This window comes from Naegleria gruberi (assembly GCF_000004985.1).
Source record: "Naegleria gruberi genomic scaffold NAEGRscaffold_82, whole genome shotgun sequence".
NCBI classification, from domain to species: Eukaryota; Heterolobosea; class Eutetramitea; order Acrasida; family Naegleriidae; genus Naegleria; species Naegleria gruberi.
In genome coordinates this window covers 7,381-26,518 of record NW_003163245.1, presented here as the reverse complement: position 1 = coordinate 26,518, position 19,138 = coordinate 7,381, and the positions used below count along the sequence as shown (strand labels likewise).

The 19,138-nt window shown below is 28.9% G+C and overlaps 10 protein-coding genes and 1 non-coding gene across 11 annotated transcripts; 5 read left to right on the top strand and 6 right to left on the bottom strand.

Annotated features, from left to right (window-relative positions):
- Positions 1-623: 623 nt before the first annotated feature.
- Positions 624-1,487, top strand: NAEGRDRAFT_75566 (uncharacterized protein; the record flags this gene model as incomplete). Its single annotated transcript, XM_002669433.1, has 1 exon — positions 624-1,487. One exon carries the CDS (start codon positions 624-626, stop codon positions 1,485-1,487), a length of 864 nt encoding a protein of 287 aa, XP_002669479.1.
- Positions 1,488-1,924: 437 nt separating this feature from the next.
- On the top strand, positions 1,925-3,883 carry NAEGRDRAFT_75565 (uncharacterized protein; the record flags this gene model as incomplete). Its single annotated transcript, XM_002669432.1, has 2 exons — positions 1,925-3,461; positions 3,501-3,883. 2 exons carry the CDS (start codon positions 1,925-1,927, stop codon positions 3,881-3,883), a joined length of 1,920 nt encoding a protein of 639 aa, XP_002669478.1.
- A 319-nt stretch (positions 3,884-4,202) lies between these two features.
- On the top strand, positions 4,203-4,631 carry NAEGRDRAFT_75564 (uncharacterized protein; the record flags this gene model as incomplete). The annotated part of the gene is made up of 1 exon (XM_002669431.1): positions 4,203-4,631. One exon carries the CDS (start codon positions 4,203-4,205, stop codon positions 4,629-4,631), a length of 429 nt encoding a protein of 142 aa, XP_002669477.1.
- Positions 4,632-5,221: 590 nt separating this feature from the next.
- NAEGRDRAFT_75563 (uncharacterized protein) lies at positions 5,222-6,538 on the top strand (the record flags this gene model as incomplete). Its single annotated transcript, XM_002669430.1, has 1 exon — positions 5,222-6,538. One exon carries the CDS (start codon positions 5,222-5,224, stop codon positions 6,536-6,538), a length of 1,317 nt encoding a protein of 438 aa, XP_002669476.1.
- A 117-nt stretch (positions 6,539-6,655) lies between these two features.
- On the bottom strand, positions 6,656-7,498 carry NAEGRDRAFT_75562 (uncharacterized protein; the record flags this gene model as incomplete). Its single annotated transcript, XM_002669399.1, has 1 exon — positions 6,656-7,498. One exon carries the CDS (start codon positions 7,496-7,498, stop codon positions 6,656-6,658), a length of 843 nt encoding a protein of 280 aa, XP_002669445.1.
- A 515-nt stretch (positions 7,499-8,013) lies between these two features.
- NAEGRDRAFT_75561 (uncharacterized protein) lies at positions 8,014-11,814 on the top strand (the record flags this gene model as incomplete). Its single annotated transcript, XM_002669429.1, has 2 exons — positions 8,014-8,464; positions 8,552-11,814. The coding sequence occupies 2 exons, from the start codon at positions 8,014-8,016 to the stop codon at positions 11,812-11,814; spliced, it is 3,714 nt and encodes a 1,237-aa protein (XP_002669475.1).
- Positions 11,815-11,824: 10 nt separating this feature from the next.
- On the bottom strand, positions 11,825-11,897 carry NAEGRDRAFT_t795. The gene has a single exon. It is a non-coding gene; the product is annotated as a tRNA-Asn (tRNA).
- Positions 11,898-12,061: 164 nt separating this feature from the next.
- On the bottom strand, positions 12,062-12,739 carry NAEGRDRAFT_75560 (uncharacterized protein; the record flags this gene model as incomplete). Its single annotated transcript, XM_002669398.1, has 1 exon — positions 12,062-12,739. One exon carries the CDS (start codon positions 12,737-12,739, stop codon positions 12,062-12,064), a length of 678 nt encoding a protein of 225 aa, XP_002669444.1.
- A 761-nt stretch (positions 12,740-13,500) lies between these two features.
- NAEGRDRAFT_75559 (uncharacterized protein) lies at positions 13,501-13,923 on the bottom strand (the record flags this gene model as incomplete). The annotated part of the gene is made up of 1 exon (XM_002669397.1): positions 13,501-13,923. The coding sequence occupies one exon, from the start codon at positions 13,921-13,923 to the stop codon at positions 13,501-13,503; it is 423 nt and encodes a 140-aa protein (XP_002669443.1).
- A 1,581-nt stretch (positions 13,924-15,504) lies between these two features.
- Positions 15,505-16,011, bottom strand: NAEGRDRAFT_75558 (uncharacterized protein; the record flags this gene model as incomplete). Its single annotated transcript, XM_002669396.1, has 1 exon — positions 15,505-16,011. One exon carries the CDS (start codon positions 16,009-16,011, stop codon positions 15,505-15,507), a length of 507 nt encoding a protein of 168 aa, XP_002669442.1.
- Positions 16,012-17,165: 1,154 nt separating this feature from the next.
- On the bottom strand, positions 17,166-17,618 carry NAEGRDRAFT_75557 (uncharacterized protein; the record flags this gene model as incomplete). Its single annotated transcript, XM_002669395.1, has 1 exon — positions 17,166-17,618. One exon carries the CDS (start codon positions 17,616-17,618, stop codon positions 17,166-17,168), a length of 453 nt encoding a protein of 150 aa, XP_002669441.1.
- Positions 17,619-19,138: the final 1,520 nt, after the last annotated feature.

The window sequence follows — 19,138 nt, the reverse complement described above, 5'->3', positions numbered from 1 at the left end:
GCCAAATGCCTTAAACCAATTCTTACTGAATTCTTTCGATTCCTCTCACATTTTTCCATAAAAATCTTTTAACATCCTAATGAGAATGAAACAAAATTTTGGACCCTTCATGACACTCCAATAAAATTTAATTTCCTATTTGGTAATAAGTAGTGCCAAGAAGGTTTTTTATTATGATTTTGAAAATCACAAAAAAAATACTCAACTTTCAATTCACAATCTCCGCTCTAATATATTACTGTTAACAATTGGCAATGCAAGAAAATAACGAAAAATTAGTTGACCAAATAGTAAATTTAAATGTTGGTGGTAAATTCATGTCGGTTGCATCTTTTACGTTTAATAATAATAGAGAACCAAATAATTTATTAAATTCAATGATAACTAGTCAAAAGTCAATCCATCAATCTATGACAAATGTCAAAGTGATGAATCAAGACCAAATTCTTGACAATTCGCCAATTTATTTTATTGATTGTGACCCAAAATGTTTTACATACATTTTAGATTGGTTTAAATATGGTATTTACGATAGTGATATGACTTTTTACACATATTGTAAAATGTGTAAAATATGTGAAGAGTTTCATCTTGAAAATTTGAAAACTCAATTGACCACCAACATGAGAATGCAACAAAATTATGCTCAACAAGGTCATTCAGCTGCTCAATATAATCTTGGTCTAATTTATTACAATGGAAATTCCAATATTTCAAGGAATTTAGAAAAGGCAGTCGAGTTGTTTGAAAAATCAGCACTCCAAGGTAATTCAGATGCACAATATAGAATTGGAATCATGTATGAGGAAGGTGAATTTCTATTAGAATCTCAAGAGAAAGCATTTGAATGGTATAAGAAATCATCTGATCAAGGACATGCTCATGCTCAATATAGTATTGGTGTTTTATATGAACAGGGAATTCCAAATTCTCCAACATTTGCTGGAATTCAATCAAATTATTCAATTGCATTCGAATATTATGAAAAATCTTCAATGCAAAATGTTCCAGAAGCTTTTTACAATTTAGGATTAATGTATGAATTAGGAAAGGGTACAACAGCATCATTAGAGAAGGCATTAGAATGTTTTGAAAAGGCAGCTCAACAATCTGATGCAGATGCTCAATGTAAATTAGGATTATTTTGTAAAGATGGTAATAGAATTGTAAAGAAGGATTTAACAAGGGCATTTGAATGGTTCCAAAAATCAGCTCTACAAGGAAATGACAGAGCTCAATGTGAATTGGCTAATTTCTATTTGAAAGGAGTGGGTGGAATTGAAAAATCTGAAAAGGTTGCATTGGAATGGTATAGAAAAGCAGCAAATCAAGGAAATTTTGATGCCAAAACCTATTTAAGAAGTTTAACAAAGAGTGTGAGAAGTGTTAGTACTGTATTCAGTTTTAGAAAGAAAAAAAATGATGATGATTCAGATACAAGAAGTACCATCAGTTCAATGAGTAATGGTGTTGTTACTGATATTTAAAATGTTGACAACATATAGTGGAAGATGAGAGATTGATGAATGGATGAATTTAAGATTACTTCCTTCATTAAAGAATGAGGCAGAAGAATTCATCATTGTCTCATATAGCCATTGAACTTGATTAAAACTCTTTCCTTTTAATATAAAAGTTGAATGAGAATCATACCTATGTCTACAGAACATTTATAGAACATTTACAGTGAACATATGGTCATAACAAATAAAGCCTCCCCAATTTCCTTATTCCCTTCACTGTACCGTTTGTTGAGCCACCATCAAGTCAAAACACATCAATAGACAGCTTAAGAGATAGTTTGTGGGTAGTCTATTATGGACCAGCGTGGCGAACAAAAAGCAACATCACTGCCTTTCAAACAATCAACCACTACAATAACCATTTTCCCGCAAACAAAAACTACAGAAAAAAACACTACACGATGGGAGCGATTGTTAGCAAACCACCTCAAGGAAACTCTCAAAAGAAGGACAATAGTAAGGATAATAACGTTGCTAGTAAGAACGACACAAAGGCTAATGTACAAAAAACAAAGACTTATGAGGATCAACCAAAGTATATCCCAGAGAAACAACAAAATCCATCGACAACATCTTCTTCTTCTAATCCTCCAGTAAATAATAATATTCAAAAACAAGATATTAATAATACCAACAATAACAATATAAATAATGTTCCTCAAAATAATGACATTGAGGAAATGAACAATAACAAACCAATAGTGGATTTCAAGGATGACCTCCCAACAGAAGATGAATTTGATGGTGTTGAAGAATATAATGATGGAGAACAAGGAGAACCAGCATTCCAAATGGATGAACATATCTCTGCTTGCATGTGTCCAGTGTTCGTTGTAGATACAAAAACAAATATTCATTCAATGAATAGTTTCGGTGAGGAATTGTTTGGAAAATCCCTCAAAGATTTGCAGTCGAAGAATGTTTGCCTTATTTTGAATGAAAATAGTGCAGGTGAACTTCAGAAAAGAATTAGAGATTACTTGCAGCTTAGATCTAAATCAATGCTTGCAGAAAAGGTTGTGTATGATATTAAGGATCCAAAAACTCCGATCAAGAAGGTTGGTGTACGAATTACCGAAATGATCAAAAATGGTTTACCATTCTTCATTTGTTATCTTCAACCTGAAGGTATGCAGAAAGGAAGTAATTTTGAAGATGTTTTAAAGAATCAGAATGCTGCAGCTGCTGATGACAATGAAGACGATGACGAGGATGGTGATGGTAACAGTCAGGCTAGTATGGATAGAAAGAGTTTAATTGGAGAAGAAAATAATGAAGGAAATAATACTGCTGAGGAAGGGGAAGTTCAACAACAATCATTCCAGTTCCACAGTGCAGTAACACAACTTTCAACAATTCCTATCGTTGCCATTGATACTCTATCAATTGTTAACACATGGAATCCTGCTGCTGAACATGTTTTTGGTATTAGAGCAAGTGAAATTATTGGCAATTCACTGACGGTAATTATGCCTGATGAAATTGCTATCAATCACAATGCCTTTGTGAACAGATACATCAAGACTGGTATTAAGAGAGTTGTTGACAAAACCAGAGTTGTTAATGGCAAAAGAAAATCAGGAGAAATTTTTCCTGTTGAACTTAAAATTACTGAAATCAAAGATGACAAGGACCAAAGAATTTTCCTTGGGTTTGCCAGAGATATGACAGCCGTCATTACAAAGACAGAACAGTACAAACACTTGGCTGAACAAATTTTCCCAGCCTCTATAGCCTCTAGAGTTGTAAATGGTGATCTTATTCACGACTTCCACGATCAAGCAACAATCATGTTTAGTGACATTGAGAACTTTAACCAATTGTCAATGGAAATTTCTCCAAAGAATCTGATAAGCTTTTTGGATTCCATTTTCGAAAAGTTTGATGTTACGATACAAAAATATCAATTGGAAAAGATCAAAACCATTGGTGATAATTGTAAGTATTTCAATTCAATTGGATTCTAATGAGAAATAGATATGTTGGCAAGTGGTTTACCAGAACAGAATAATAATTTTGCGGAAAATGCAGTAAGAGGAGCCTTTGAAATGGCACAAATTGTTTCTGATATGAACAAAACATCTAAATTCAAAGTGAATGTTAAAATTGGTTTGAGTACAGGTGAAGTTGTTGCTGGTATTGTCGGTAAGAAGAAGCCTGCTTATGACGTTTGGGGAGCTACTGTAAATTTTGCTTCAAGAATGCAATCTACAAGTCTTACTAATCACCTTCAAATTTGTACAAAAACATATGAAAAATTACCACAAGATCTTGCCTCTAAGTTTACCCATAGAACTGGTGTCAAAGTGAAAGGAATTGGTACTTGTGAGACTTATATTTCAATTGATCCAGTTGTGTAAAGTTTGATTTTAATATTTAATTGTAAATTAATTTAAATAAAAAATGTCTAAAGATGCTGCTTCAAATTCGTTAGTAGTAGAAGAGGAAAAACAAATTAGCACACCAACAATAGATTCATCACCATTATCATCTATATCATCATCAATTAAAAATAATAATCATGATTCAATAATACAACAACAACAACAACAACAAAAACAAGAGGAAACAAGTTTAGATTCTGTCATAATTCCCTCTACATTTTTATCATCAACAGCACCACCTAATCCAATAGGAAGAGAGGAAATATTAATTCCACCAATTAATTTTTGTATGGTAATGCCTGGTGTATTTAGATCAGGATATCCAAACAAGAAGAATTTTCCCTTCCTCAAGAAGATTGGACTCAAATCAATTTGTTACCTCTGTCCTGAACAATATGCTCATAATAATATGGAATTTTGTAGAAAAGTTGGAATTAGAATATTTCAATTTGGTATTGAAGGAAACAAGGAACCATTTGTACACATACCAGAAGATGCCATCAGAAAGGCTATTACAGAATTATTAAATCCTAAAAATCATCCAATTTTAATACATTGCAACAAGGGAAAACATAGAACTGGTGTTCTGGTTGGATGTTTGAGGAAGACTCAAAATTGGTCACTCACAAGTATTTTCGATGAATATAGACGATTTGCTGGAAGTAAAGTGAGAATGTTAGATCAACAATTTATTGAATTGTATAGTAATATTACTAGTAATTAATTGTTGTAGATCTATCTCACTACAGTATCAATCACCATACCACACTGTATAATTGTAAATAAAAGAGTTTAGAGGCGAGAGTTAAATATCATATTGCAGTAATAGTTATTGTTAACAATGCAGTCTCTTCTTTTCGTTTTATTACTTAATTGATTCTAACCAAAAGTTACGATTATTTTTTCCAAACAATTTTACAGATGCTCTACCAATGATTAATATTCTCAGCAATCACACTGCAATTAAAACACATCACTTATGGAGGAGAAGCTGCAGGCTAGGGTCATGGAAGGTGATTGCTGTAAAAAACCCGGAAGTGATCTTTGCAGTTTTGTTTTTGAGCTATTTGTCCTGTTAATAATTCCACCTTCACCATGGAATAAAATAATTTTTGTAAACTTTATTTGGTTAAGAATAAAAATTGGTGGAAGTATTACAACTTGTAAAAAGAACGGAATGCTTTCCGCTTAAAGTTCATTTCTCACAAATAAGGAACATAAACCAAGATTAACGGAAGTTCATTCCTCTTGTTTCCTATTTTCTTTAAGTTTTTACTACTATTTTCGAATATTTAAACAAAATCAACAAATAAAATGCCACAACACAACCCCACAAGAAACATCAAGGACAATTCACACTTTCCACTATTGCAAACCTTTGAAGTTGATGAAAATTATGAATATGTACCGTGTGATTGTTGTCACCACTGGACCTATCAATTTAATTTCTATAGGTGTACATATTGTAGGAGCAATAGACGATATCGCGAACATTATTCAAATTCAAATACTTACAATTTGAGAATATATGGATTACTGTTATTAGATAATCAATCTGCAATTCCACGTTTTGTCTTTTCCCTAAATTGTAAAAGTGTAATTCCAGCAAATTATACTCCTCAATATTTGCTAATTGAAAATAATGATGAAATGAATCTGATTCCATTGAAAAAGAATGGATATTGGATGGAATCTAAGGATATGATTCCATTAGAGACTGAATATTTGTACGATGAATTCGATTCTGAACAAATACATTGCCAAATTTCAAGAGATAATTATTGGAAAATTTTATTAGAAACAATGAAACAACATTCAACATTGAAAGATTTCCCAAACTTGACGAAACAACAGAAGAAACAACTTTTAAATGTTGATTATTATCCAAATCTGTTATTTACACTTGAAAACAAAAGTGACTCGGTTTGGAACTCATTGAAAGAATGTACATCTCAAAATGAGAAACATCCAATCTCAGATGAAGATGCAGTGCATATGAAACATATCATGTGTGAATTGAATGATAGATTTTATCTATTATGTTCTTGCTCTAATCAATCTAAACCTGAAACTTTCCAATACTTTATGTTAAATGAATTGAGATGGCATATTTTTGACTTGGAAGAGAATAGTGTGAGAAGAGTTTATCCAGTAGTATATTCTTTAAATGATGATAAAGAAATTGAACCAATAGATTTATCATTTCAAATTGAAAGAAATTGGAAGAAATTTAACCAATCAATTACCAACATTGATTCATGTCAATCTGGTGATTTAAATGGTGGATACTCTGACAAGGTACTTTACCAATTAGCAAAGAATGGTCAAATGATTTCAGAAGATGATATTATTAATTATTCACCTTCAGCAATTGCCATCTCTGATCAGAGAAATATTGAGAGTCCTTGTATGGCATCATTTAGACCATTTCATTCAAATCCTGATTTATTTCAAGTTCAATTAATGTTTTCAAATTTTGTTAAAGAATCGAAAATAGAGGCAAATATCAAAATGGGTTTCATGTTTTCATTTCAATTTAAAATTGTGGAAGAATTTACAAAAATCAAGGAAAGATTATTTGAAAATTTGACAAGACAAACATTAACAGATTGCGTCTTTGAATTCATTTAACTGAGCTATTACATAAACAAGGTTCCTATTATTCCCTTGTATGGACAGTGATGTTAAAGCAGATGGCATTACTGAAAAAAGACAATAAGTTATTAACATGTTAATAATTTGACTCCTTCATACACCAATTTGATTGTTAGATATATTAAGTGATGTTAATTGTTTCATTTCACTTATGTATTTGGCTCCCTCAACACCAATTTCATTGCAATAAATATCAAGAAATGTTAATTGTTTCATTTCACTTATCAATTTGGCTCCTTCATCACCAATTCCATTTTCACCAATATTAAGTGATGTTAATTGTTGCATTTCGCTAATTGATTTGGCTCCTTCTACACCAATTTCATTGCAATAAATATCAAGAAATGTTAATTGTTTCATTTGACTTATCAATTTGGCTCCTTCATCACCAATTAGATTTTCACCAATATTAAGTGATGTTAATTGTTGCATTTCACTTAAGAACTTGACTCCTTCTACACCAATTTCATTGCTACCAATATTAAGTGATGTTAATTGTTGCATTTCACTTATGCATTTGGCTCCTTCTACATCAATTTCATTGCAATAAATATCAAGAAATGTTAATTGTTTCATTTGACTTATCAATTTGGCTCCTTCATCACCAATTTGATTGCCACCAATATTAAGTAATGTTAATTGTTGCATTTCACTTATTGATTTGGCTCCTTTATCACCAATTCCATTGCCATAAATATCAAGAAATGTTAATTGCCTCATTTTACTTATTGACCTGGCTCCTTCATCACTAATTTGATTGCCACCAATATCAAGAAATGTTAATTGTTTCATTTCACTTATCATTATGGCTCCCTCATCACCAATTTCATTGGTTCCAATATTAAGTAATGTTAATTGTTTCATTTCACTTATCAATTTGGCTCCTTCTACACCAATTTGATTGTAACCTATATCAAGTAATGTTAATTGTTTCATTTCAGTGATGAATTTGATTTTTTCAATGGCATCAAGCAACCAATTAGAAAATTTAAGATTCACAATTCTATTCATAAATTGACTTTTCCTAAATAATTCAATTCGTTTCTCTGTAAATTTTTCTCTGAATTGAATGACAAGGCTTGAACGTTCCTTGATCACATTAAAGAATTGTTTTGAAATGAAAGCGCAATTATTTAAAATAAACCACGAAGAATCAATCATGGAAATTATTTCAAAACAAACATCATCCGAAAATATTTCCCTCTCCATATATATATCGATTATATAATATTATTATTATTATATTATTATTATTGATCACCTCCACAATTAGTAATATTTGTTGTAACTCGTTTGCTTTTCGACTTGACAACTTCTTGATCTATTTATGTTTATTTTTTTCGATTATTGGTGGCTGACTGAAGCTTGAATATTTGCTTTTAAATATTTTTTTTTAATATTGATCTATTTATTAATGTTTTACAATTTCAATATTAAAGAACACAAAAAAAATGGAAAATAAAACACTTTCCACACTTTCCATTTCCTTCCAATCCATTCCTCTCAATGATTTAAAAACATTCACTTCTTCAACTCATCAAAATAATTCATCATCATCCTCACCATCATCATCATTAAATAATAATAATAAATTATTTGATGATCATCGGAATAAACAATCAAAAAAATCATCCAATAGAAATTCATCCTCTTCATCATCATCATCATTCAACAATAAAAGTACTACTACTAATAATGTTAATAATAATAATAATAGTGATGATATTACTGATTGGAGTAAAACAGATATACCACCTCCATTATCAGGACATGCTTCATGTGTATTAGATTGTCTGATATCATCATCTAATAACATCGATGATAATGAAAGTATTATTGCATTTATGGGAGGTATTAGTATTGGATTTAAGAGAATTAATAATGTTTGGTTATTTTCTCCTAGTAAGTTATTTTAATAATACATTTTACAATATTGTAATATATTATAATATTTATTGTAATATATTGTAATATTTATTGTAAAATTAGAAACATACATGATTAGAAAATTTGATTTTATAGATCCAGGTGCAATTGTTGAATTTACAAATGTTGCCAATTTTATAAAATCTAATAATAGAAAAGATGAATTAACCTATTTACATACTTATTTAAATAATTTAATGAATCAAATTTTGAGACAAGATTCACTTTCTAATGAAAGTTTGGAAGTTTCTTTAAAATTATTTCTAAAAAAGAAAATTGGAAAATTACCAAATATGGAAAATGTAAATCAATCTAAAAAATTAAATTTGGAAATAATATTTAAAAATTATCAAACTAAAATGGTTGAATTTTTAAAGAAAATATCAAATTTAATATTTGAAGAATTAAACCAATTAAAGAAAAATATTCCAAATATAGTAAAATCACCAACACATTGCCTAAAATATTTATTTCCAATTCCAAGAGAACGTCATGGAATGTGTACAATTCCAGAAAGTAAATTTATTTTAATATTTGGTGGAATTGCAGATAAAAAAATTCGATTAAACGATGTTTGGTTTCTAAATTTGGAAACTATGACTTGGCATGAAGGTAAATTAAAAGGTTATTACAAACCATCTAATTCATCTCATTCATCTCATTCACAATCATCACAATCATCATCATCTACTATTGAACAAGAAGATAATGAATATTATTCACTATTTAAAAATTCACAATACTCAACTTGGATTCCAACATTTACAGATTCACATAATTTCATGATTAAAGATGGTTTTACAATGAATTTAGGAATTAAAATACCAACAGCAAGATATTATCATTCTCTAACACCTATTAGTAATAATTCAATATTATTATATGGTGGATATGATGGTTCATTTAGAAATGATATGTGGTTATTAAATATTTTAGATTATAAGAATTTTATATTTGAATGGAAAAAAATTGAATATCAAAATATTAATAATACTTCTAATAATACTTCTAATAATGGTAATATTTCTAATAATAATAATATACCACTTCCTAGATATAATCATTGGTGTGGATTAGTTAAAGATAAAATTCTATTATTTGGTGGAGTTTTAGAAAAGGGAATTCAAACCAATGATTTATGGTTATTTGATATTGATTCCTATAGATGGAAGAATTTATTACCTGATAGAGATCCATCGGAGGATTATCCTGAAAGGAGAAGTGATCATAAATGTGTTGTTTTGGGTAAATTTCTAATACTAGTAGGAGGTGTTTATAAAAAACTTTATTTAAATAATACTTTTGTATTGGATTTGGAAACTTTACAATGGAAAAAATTTAATAATACCTTCAATACTACCATAAATGGTAATATGAGTGATAATAATAATGAAATAATGAATGATAAAAGAAATTCACTACCTGCGCGTATTGGATTTATCATTCAACCAATTTCTAATAGTGGTAAAGCATTAATATTTGGTGGAATTGTTGATAAAGATAAATTAGTTGCTAGAGCTAATGATATGTGGTTATTAGAAACTAATTTAAATGAAAATTCAATTAGTGATTTGCGTAAAGTTTCCTTTTTAAATGAAACAAGAGTTGGAAATTATGTAATTGAAAGATTATTAGGAAGAGGTGGACAAGCATGCGTATTTCTGGTGAGAGATGAAAATGCATCTGTAACTTCTTCCTTATTAAATAATAATTCTATTCATTCTAATAATAATAATAATAATGGAAATATTTCTACAAGTAAATATTATGCACTTAAAAGGATGGATATAATATTTAATGATAATGTTGGTAGAAACAAATCAGTTGCATCTGATAGTGTATTTAATGAAATTTTAATTCTACAACAATTGAAACATGTTAACATTTTACCTACTTTATCATTTTTTATTGAAAAACGAATGATGATGATTAATCAGGAAAAACAACATGATAATAATACTAATAGTGGTGGTGATAATAATAATGAAATGGTATCACTTGTATTGAATATTATAATGCCATATTGTGAATCAGGTGATTTAAGCATGTTCTATGTTAGGAAAGTTAATTATTGGAATAAAATTGGAAATTGGAATGAATTGGAAATAATTGAATGGTTAATTCAAATAGCATTAGCATTGGAATATATACATGAGAGAAATATTATACATCGAGATTTAAAACCATCAAATATTTTTGTAACATTTGAAAATTCAAATAATACTAATAATAATAATACTAATTATAGTAATGATATGAAACCAATTATGAAATTAAGTGATTTTGGATTAGCTAAAAATGTTCAAAGTTCACTTGCAAGAACAGCATGTGGTACAATGTTATATTTAGCTCCTGAAATTTATAATGAAGATTCGTATAGTGAAAAAGTTGATATTTGGTCATTTGGATGTATTGTCGCATTCATGTTATATTCAGGTCAATTAAAAATTGATTTTAAAATTCCAACTAATAAGAAGAAAATTTCAGATTATTTAAAACCAAATGAAAAAGTAACAAATGTTCAAAAATTAATTGGAAAAGATGAATATTTACAAATTTTATTTGATTGTGTGGAAATTGAACCTGAAAAGAGACCAAGTGCATCTCAAATTGTTAACAAGTTAAATAATTTAAAAGAAAGAGTTGAAAATATATTGAATGATAAATTAGAAACTATTAAAATTAATGCAATGAATAATAATCATGATAATAATATTGATAATAATAATGTAAATAATAGTAGTAATGTAAATAATGATCAAAATGTACAAATTGTGAATAATTCTCAAGTTGTAGAATCATCCAATAATAGTAATATTAATAATAATGATGAAAATGATGTTATTGCTATGATGAATCAGAATAATAGCAATACTAGCAATAGTAGCAATAATAGTTTAGAAGAATTAAAGAATGAACATGAAGTATTTGAAATTGTAAATGGATCAGAAGATGAAATATTATTATCAGATGGATATTCACAACAAAATATTTCAACATCAGCAGCAGAAGTTAACAAATTATCAGATGAGGAAAATGATCAGAAAAATCAACAACAATCCAGATCATCTTTATCAACATTTGAAAATAGTGAGGAGAATATATGGATTGAAATTCAGGCAATTTTATTTAAATTAGAAAAGGAAGGTTTTTTAACAGAGGAACAAGTTGACTCACTAAGTTTATTTGTTATTAATAATCATGTGGGAATTAAGAGATTTTATTTGGCAGTTGTGAAGAATTGTGAAGGAGGAGGTGAGGAATTGCTTGAATTTAAGGAGGAAATGGCAAGACAATGCAAAAGATTCCTAAAGATTGTTAAATAAAATTCTAGATCTCCCCCTGGTGGGCTCGAACCACCGACCTGCAGATTAACAGTCTGACGCTCTACCGACTGAGCTAAGGGGGATTTCTGTCAGAATTGATTTGTAACAAAACGAAAGTAATACCGTAATTGGAACATTTTGTTGAATCGAGTAATTTTATATTTTAAAATTCGTCCATCAATTCGAATTGGGATTTTAAAACAAATTGCCGTTGCAACAAAAACAATTTAAATAATTAATAAAAAAATTAATTCAACAAGTCTTTTATTGATATTGAAGTCCTGCATGGACGCCTATTTCTCATATTAATACAAATAACTTTGCTGTTACCACTACTGTGAATACTTCTACTTTGTGAAAAGTTGCTATTTTCATCATCTACATCACATTGATAATTTACAAACATTGAACATCTTCTTGTATTATTATCAATATCAATATTATCATCATTGCTCTTCATCATGATGAAATTATTTACATTATTATTATTAGTGGATGATGGTGAATGATGACAATTATTATTATTACATGTTGTATTGAAAATAGGTTGTGGATGTAGCCTCGAATTAAGTGTTGTTAGAAAGCTAATATTATTATTGCTACTCTCCTCCTTGCTACAACAAGCCTTGTTATGAAAATAGGTCATACTATTACCACTCTGCGACAAGCCTTTGAAATCAAGATCCTCTTGTCGACAATGATTAGGAGTATCAAGTAGTACCACTTTATCAACACTACTATTAGAACTAGCTAGTGATTCTGTAGAGGTAATCATTTGTAAATAACCTATTGGTAATATTGGTTTTGGATCATTCTTTGCTGGTCTTCCACGTCTTCTCTTGGTAACAATGGAGGTTGGCAGTGATGACTTGTTTGAAGACTTGACTTCTTTAAATTGAACTATTGATAATTTACTATAATACATTTGGTGGTTATTGTGTTTTTATTTCTCAAGTAATCGTGATTTTAGTGAGATATATAACTCACTAGTTATTAAAAACTGTATAATACTAAAGTAGAATTTTTAATCTCCATAATAAACCTTAATCCATTATTAGATGCAAAAAGTTCAAATATTAATTCTTGATTAATGATCAGGCCAAATCTCTAGCCTCATTTTTGGATTTTTAATGGTTGTCTTTCAACTTGATGTCATCTCTTCAGATTGATGTTCTGATGAAGCTGAATCTTTAGCAATGAATATTGTTTCAAAAGGAAGTAATTTAAAACAATTTTGAATTTCAACTCTTGTCATTTTCTTGGTTTATTATTTGATTGGCATGTTTATCAAAATTCTTAATGGAAGAGGAGATATATGGCTGTTGTGAAGGATGAAAATCATTTAAATAATATATAATAATTATGACAGGTGGTATGATACAATTGAGGTATTGTAATGGTACAGTGTCCTGTTTTGAAAGGTATGATTAATTTAGACAATCAAATCGCTAAATACAAAGTGACATGTTGGAATTGGAAAATTATGTTTCTATTATAGATCCATAAAAAACACCATTTTAATTGATATAATTTCTTTAAATATACAAATTTACCATGCAATATTGTAATAGCTCACTTTATCAACAAATAGAATAATAATTGGTTTAAATAGACTTCATCATTGAGAACTATTTTGAAAAAGCTCAATTTTAACAAGTTTACATCTCACCTAATTAATGAAAATATTTAATTTAATAGTTCGTTTATTGAAATTGATGTCCTTATAATTGGTCTCTTTGCTTGAGTCATTATTTGATTATTATTAACAGTCATTTGATAATCACTACCATCAACATGATTTAACTCACATAATGTTGATGATATTGTTGGTAGTGTTGATTGTGGTGGAGGTGGTGATGTAATGATAGTGGTATTATTCATTTGTGAAGGTTTCCTAGTTTCGTCTGGTTTCTTATTTCTTTTAATTGGTTTTTGAATGTAGAATTGACTTTCATAGGGTTGTAATTTACATATTTGTGGATTGATATCATTGGTTTCAATACGTGTTACTTTTACTTGGACATTATTGTGTTGTTTCTTTGTTATTTTAGAGTTGGAATTATTTGAAGGCTTTGCAAATTCAACCATTGAAATTTTGTTGTAGAACATTTTGTTTCTTTTTTTAATTAGATTGTTGACCTTGATAAAACCTTTAGAACATTGAATTGTGGGAGGGATGTAAAGACCAATCGAGACAATATGACGTATTAATATAGAACAAGGTACTATTATTGACAAGTTGATTCTCATCTCCATCACCGAGATCATTTACATCACATTTTTAAAGGCCTTTAAATGGCATTTATGACATTGTTCAACTACATATCATGAAGAACAAATCTAAAAGTATAATCACATTAATGTGAGATAAATAGACATTTGAACCTATTGATTGTATTGTTCCATTTTAAAACATCAATGTAATCAGTTTCAATTTAGGCATGTGTCGAAAATGATTAATTGATATGATACCTATCACTCGGATTATCTTACATCACTTTGTATAAAAGTATTCAAATATGTTCATTGGCCTCGTTTTGAATAAATTATTAGCCACGTCTGGAGATTGGCTTCACAAATGATTGGAAAAACAACTTTTTTGTGTTTTAAAGAAGAAATCAAACAACAATCTTTTGATAATTAGCTGAAGAATGAGCCAACTTTGAAATCCTTTCAAATAACATCAAGTCTTTATTCAATAATTGCCAAATCCTTAAAATTTTCATCTGGCATATTTCTTATTTATAAATGGTAATAATTAAAATTATTAATTTAATAATTCCCTTATTGATGTTCTACATGTTTAACGTCTTAAAATTTAACGGACTTAAAATTCACCTATTATTAATACATGATTCTTCTCTTGGTCTTTAAGGCTTCAATTACAAATTTACCGAAATCACCTGCAAATCAAAATATCCATTGAGGCCTGGGGACTAATAAAGAATATGTTGTTGCGGACAGATGGAAAATATTTGGGTATAGAAAAGTCAAATATTACTTTACAAGAAAGACCACAAAAATTATAGTAAAATTGTATGGGGTTAGGATTCTGATTTGTTAGATGTTGATTCTCTTTGGTTGATGAGATAATCAGCTCGCCTTTTTTGAGTATCATTTTGTATTCTCAAAAACTACTTCATACAACAAGGGTGCGATCAAAATGTTATTAAATTGATATAATACCACCACTGATTGTGTTGGTTTCCTGATTTACAACAGGATTTCAGTTTCGTATTGATTTCTTTGTAATTTTAGGGTTGTTTGTTAATCCTAAAACTATCTTCCGAAATGTAAAGTGCCAATACGAGCACAAGAGCTTACGGGTTATGATTCTCTTCTGAGTTTCAACTTTTTCTTTATTAATTATCAATATTTCTTCTAATTTTCAAGTAAAAACAACGCTAAAAGAGCTAATTTTCTTTTACTAACAATTATCATTCCTCACCAACATTAAAGGAAATTCAAAAAAACAAAAAGTATCATACTACTCTATCCTATGTACTCTGTTCATTGGTGCAACATTGGTAGTTTTAGTTAAGAATTGAATCAACAATTCACCAACTCTATCAACCAGATAATTGTACCCTGGTTATTTTTAATTATGGGCTGTCCCCAACGATATATTTTTTACTTGTCCCCGGGCCTCATTTGTATGAGAATGAAAATAATTGACTCACATCTATATTATCAATTTAATAAGTCTTTGATTGAAATGGATGTCCTAATAATTTTTCTATTTGGAGGTGAAATTACTCCCTTTATATCACTACTACTCCTTTGTTGATGGTTTGGCTTTGATAGCAATGCAAGTTGTGGTGATGTTGCATCATTGGATTCAATATAATCTTCAATTAATTTACTTTTCTTTTCCAATGGTTGATGAATACAATCAATGTTATTATATGAAGTATTATTAGTAATTGTTGAATTACTTGAAGATCTCTTTCTCTTATTAATATTGGAATTAGTTAAGGTTTTGGATTTCAGAGGTTGAATGGTTGTATGATTTTCATAGGGAAGTAATTTTTCAAGATTATTTGATTGTTGTTGTTCAATTGAATTTGAAATAATTTCAGTTCTGGTAATTGTCATGAGTGGTATAGATGGATCAATTCGTCTAGTACATGGTCTACCTCTTCTTTTAGGTAATTGTTGTGTTGTGATTGTTTTGGTGGTGGTGGTGGAATATTTCATGTTAGTTGAGGTTGCATGATAAATATCAATTGATGGAATATTAGCATTATTAGATTGTTGAAGAGGTGGTGAAAATTCAACTAACGAGAATTTGTGGTAAGTTATCATCAAAGGCTATTTCAAAGGCTTGTTGAGTTGTTTTTTTAATATAGTGAGTTTTCTCTCCAACGCCTATTTAAATGAAAAGTTTTATAAACATGATAACACAAATGGGAATGTATTGTTATTAAATGGTACTATTGGGCCATTTTCAATCAATTGCCGGCAATACAAAGTATCTTACTTGCCATAAATGGTAGGTATTCATCTTGTCTATTTCATGATTCGAATAAAAATGTTGAAAATGATCACCACATTAATAATGTTTGGAAGTTGATACTCCCAAATGTCTTTGAAATGTCATTATCTATAACATTGAAAATATTACTTTCCATTTATAAATAATTGTAATTTCTATAAAATTCATGGACATTGATACCTTATTTATTTACAATCATTATTACAATAAATCAATGTCCATGATGAATTATTAAAATTTCAAAATAGAAATTACTATTTACAAATTAATTTAATAATTCTCTAAATGAAATTGAAGATCTAATAATTTTCCTAGATGATTTTTTCAATTAATTGAATGTTGTATTATATGTTTAATAAACTAAAGTGTTTAAATTATTAATTATATTTTCTATAATAATATTAGAATTAAAATTAGAAATTGAAATTGGATTCATTAAATTATTTGATAATGAAGATAAATTTGAATAATTTGAATTCACACTTTTTAACATTGATTGACAATCAATACTTTCATTAGGTGAATTTTCATTATTAATTTCTAAATTAAAGTTATTATTATTATTAATATTTAATAAATTATTAAAATTATTATTCTTAATAAATTGATTAGGTGAATTTAATTGTTGATTATATGAAATATTATCTATTGAACTGTTCCTCTTTTTAATTAAATTATTATTTTGTAAATTACATTCACTTAAATGATTTTCATATGGTAATCATTTAATATTTTTAGAATAAATATCAATTACTTCAACTGATAAAAGTGATTGGATTCAATTATTGGAGATTGGATTATTTGTAATACTATTAAATTGTAATATTAAATATACAATATTAATACAATTATTTATTTAAAATAAAAGAATAGAAATGAGAATTAAAATAAAAGTACCCATACTTAATACCATAGTATTAGAATTATTCCAACAATCAGTAGTAGGATAATTTGAACAATCAGTTGGATCATTACATGTTGATTTTCTCTTTTCACACCAAGCCTTACAAATTCTATATGAACCATCATTATTAACATATTTTTGATTCTTTGGATCATATCGAGAACATGCTTGTTCAATACCAACAACCCTACAATCACCTGTTAATAAAATCAAGTTAGAAGAAACTTCAAGATCATCACTTCTAGTAGCACATGTTGGATTTGCACCTGTACATGTTGTACAATCTGTACATTGTTTAGGTGATTGATTAAACAAGGTACCAATCTTACATGTTTGTGCCATTGTATATTGTGTACACAATACAATAATAAGTAAACTAGCAATAATAGTTGTAGCCTTAATCATTTTGTTTGTTTTTTTTATTGTTGTTCAAGTAATAGTTTGTTGTTGAGATATATTGTATCTCTATTAAGGTTCATCACCACCAACATCACAACACTATTGCACACACACAATATTTGCAGTCTAGTCTATCTAATGTGTTATATTGTGTAGCAAAAGGGCGGTGAACCTTTGTACAATATAAATTTTATCATGAACAACCTTTCCAAATAAATGATAAAATGAATCTAATAAGGATATTAAGTTCAAGTACTTTTTCAAGTTCAGTATTTGTAACTCTTCATATTTACTGGAGCAATAGGATAAATAGTTGATCTCTCTTTGATTCACAATGTAACTATTGCGACGCAAAATTAAAATACTAATTTAATATTGAAAGATTGAAAGTGATAGGTAATAGTATTTACTCTCTAGGAAACTGCGAAGTTTATGAAAAATACGTAGTCATATTCTATAGGAACCTTAATGTCTTACGATTGGCGTTTTAACCAACACGGCAATAGTGTAGATCCTAATCATAACAGATTTATTGAATATATAAAGAGTTCTTGTTATACGAAATTGAATAACCTGCTGCAGAAGGTGTCATTTCTACCAACATTAAGGAGAGAACTCGTAATGGTATACATCACTGTCGTGGAACTAACTGTCTTCAAAAAAGAGAGGTATTTCAACTTGTAAAGAATTGAATTGGAATTACAAGGGACACCATCTATTTATTATGAAACTTGAATCATTTAGGAGAAGTACAGTAATACGTACTTCATATTTACAGTAGGATCTTATGATTATAATTTTCACTGCTACCATGCTGTTATGTACTTACGCTAAGAATAGGAAGCTCTTTGCATCATAATACTTCCATTATTCAATTGTGTACCACGGAGCTAATACTCAGTATTTAGAATCATAGAAAGATATAGATGTCTGAACAAGTCAGAAAACTCTAAAGAGTAACTCAGGTTTCAATAAAATACACAGTAACAAGCTCCATTTTCTAACACAGCTACATATTTTACTAATGATGTGTTTACATCGCACAGGTACCATGATTCGGAAAATCGTAAGTTATATTTGATATTTAGACTTACGTTATTGTTTTCTGACTACAACCAATGACTATAATAACGAGACAGCAACATGCATACATTACATCTGATGCTCGTAGTGTTACAGCTCTTAGGTAACGTTAACAGGAAACAATTCGATTACAGTCTGGTATTACAAGTTATCAGTATGGCGTAGAAATCATGGGATATTTACTACATGTTCCATCAAATTTACCAACATTAAATTGAACCTCCATCATATTAGGTCTCTTTCCACCAAACTTCGGAACGTCCGTATGATTTACAACTTCAACGTAGGTGTTTTTGACGACACCTCTTGTTGGTGATAACATAATAATTTCATCATCAGATACGTCGCAAAACAACATGAAAAGTTGAAGATGAATAAAACATAATAAAATGGTTGTTCCACGGATGTCTATTAATAAATCATGTTGACACATATTGTTCTGT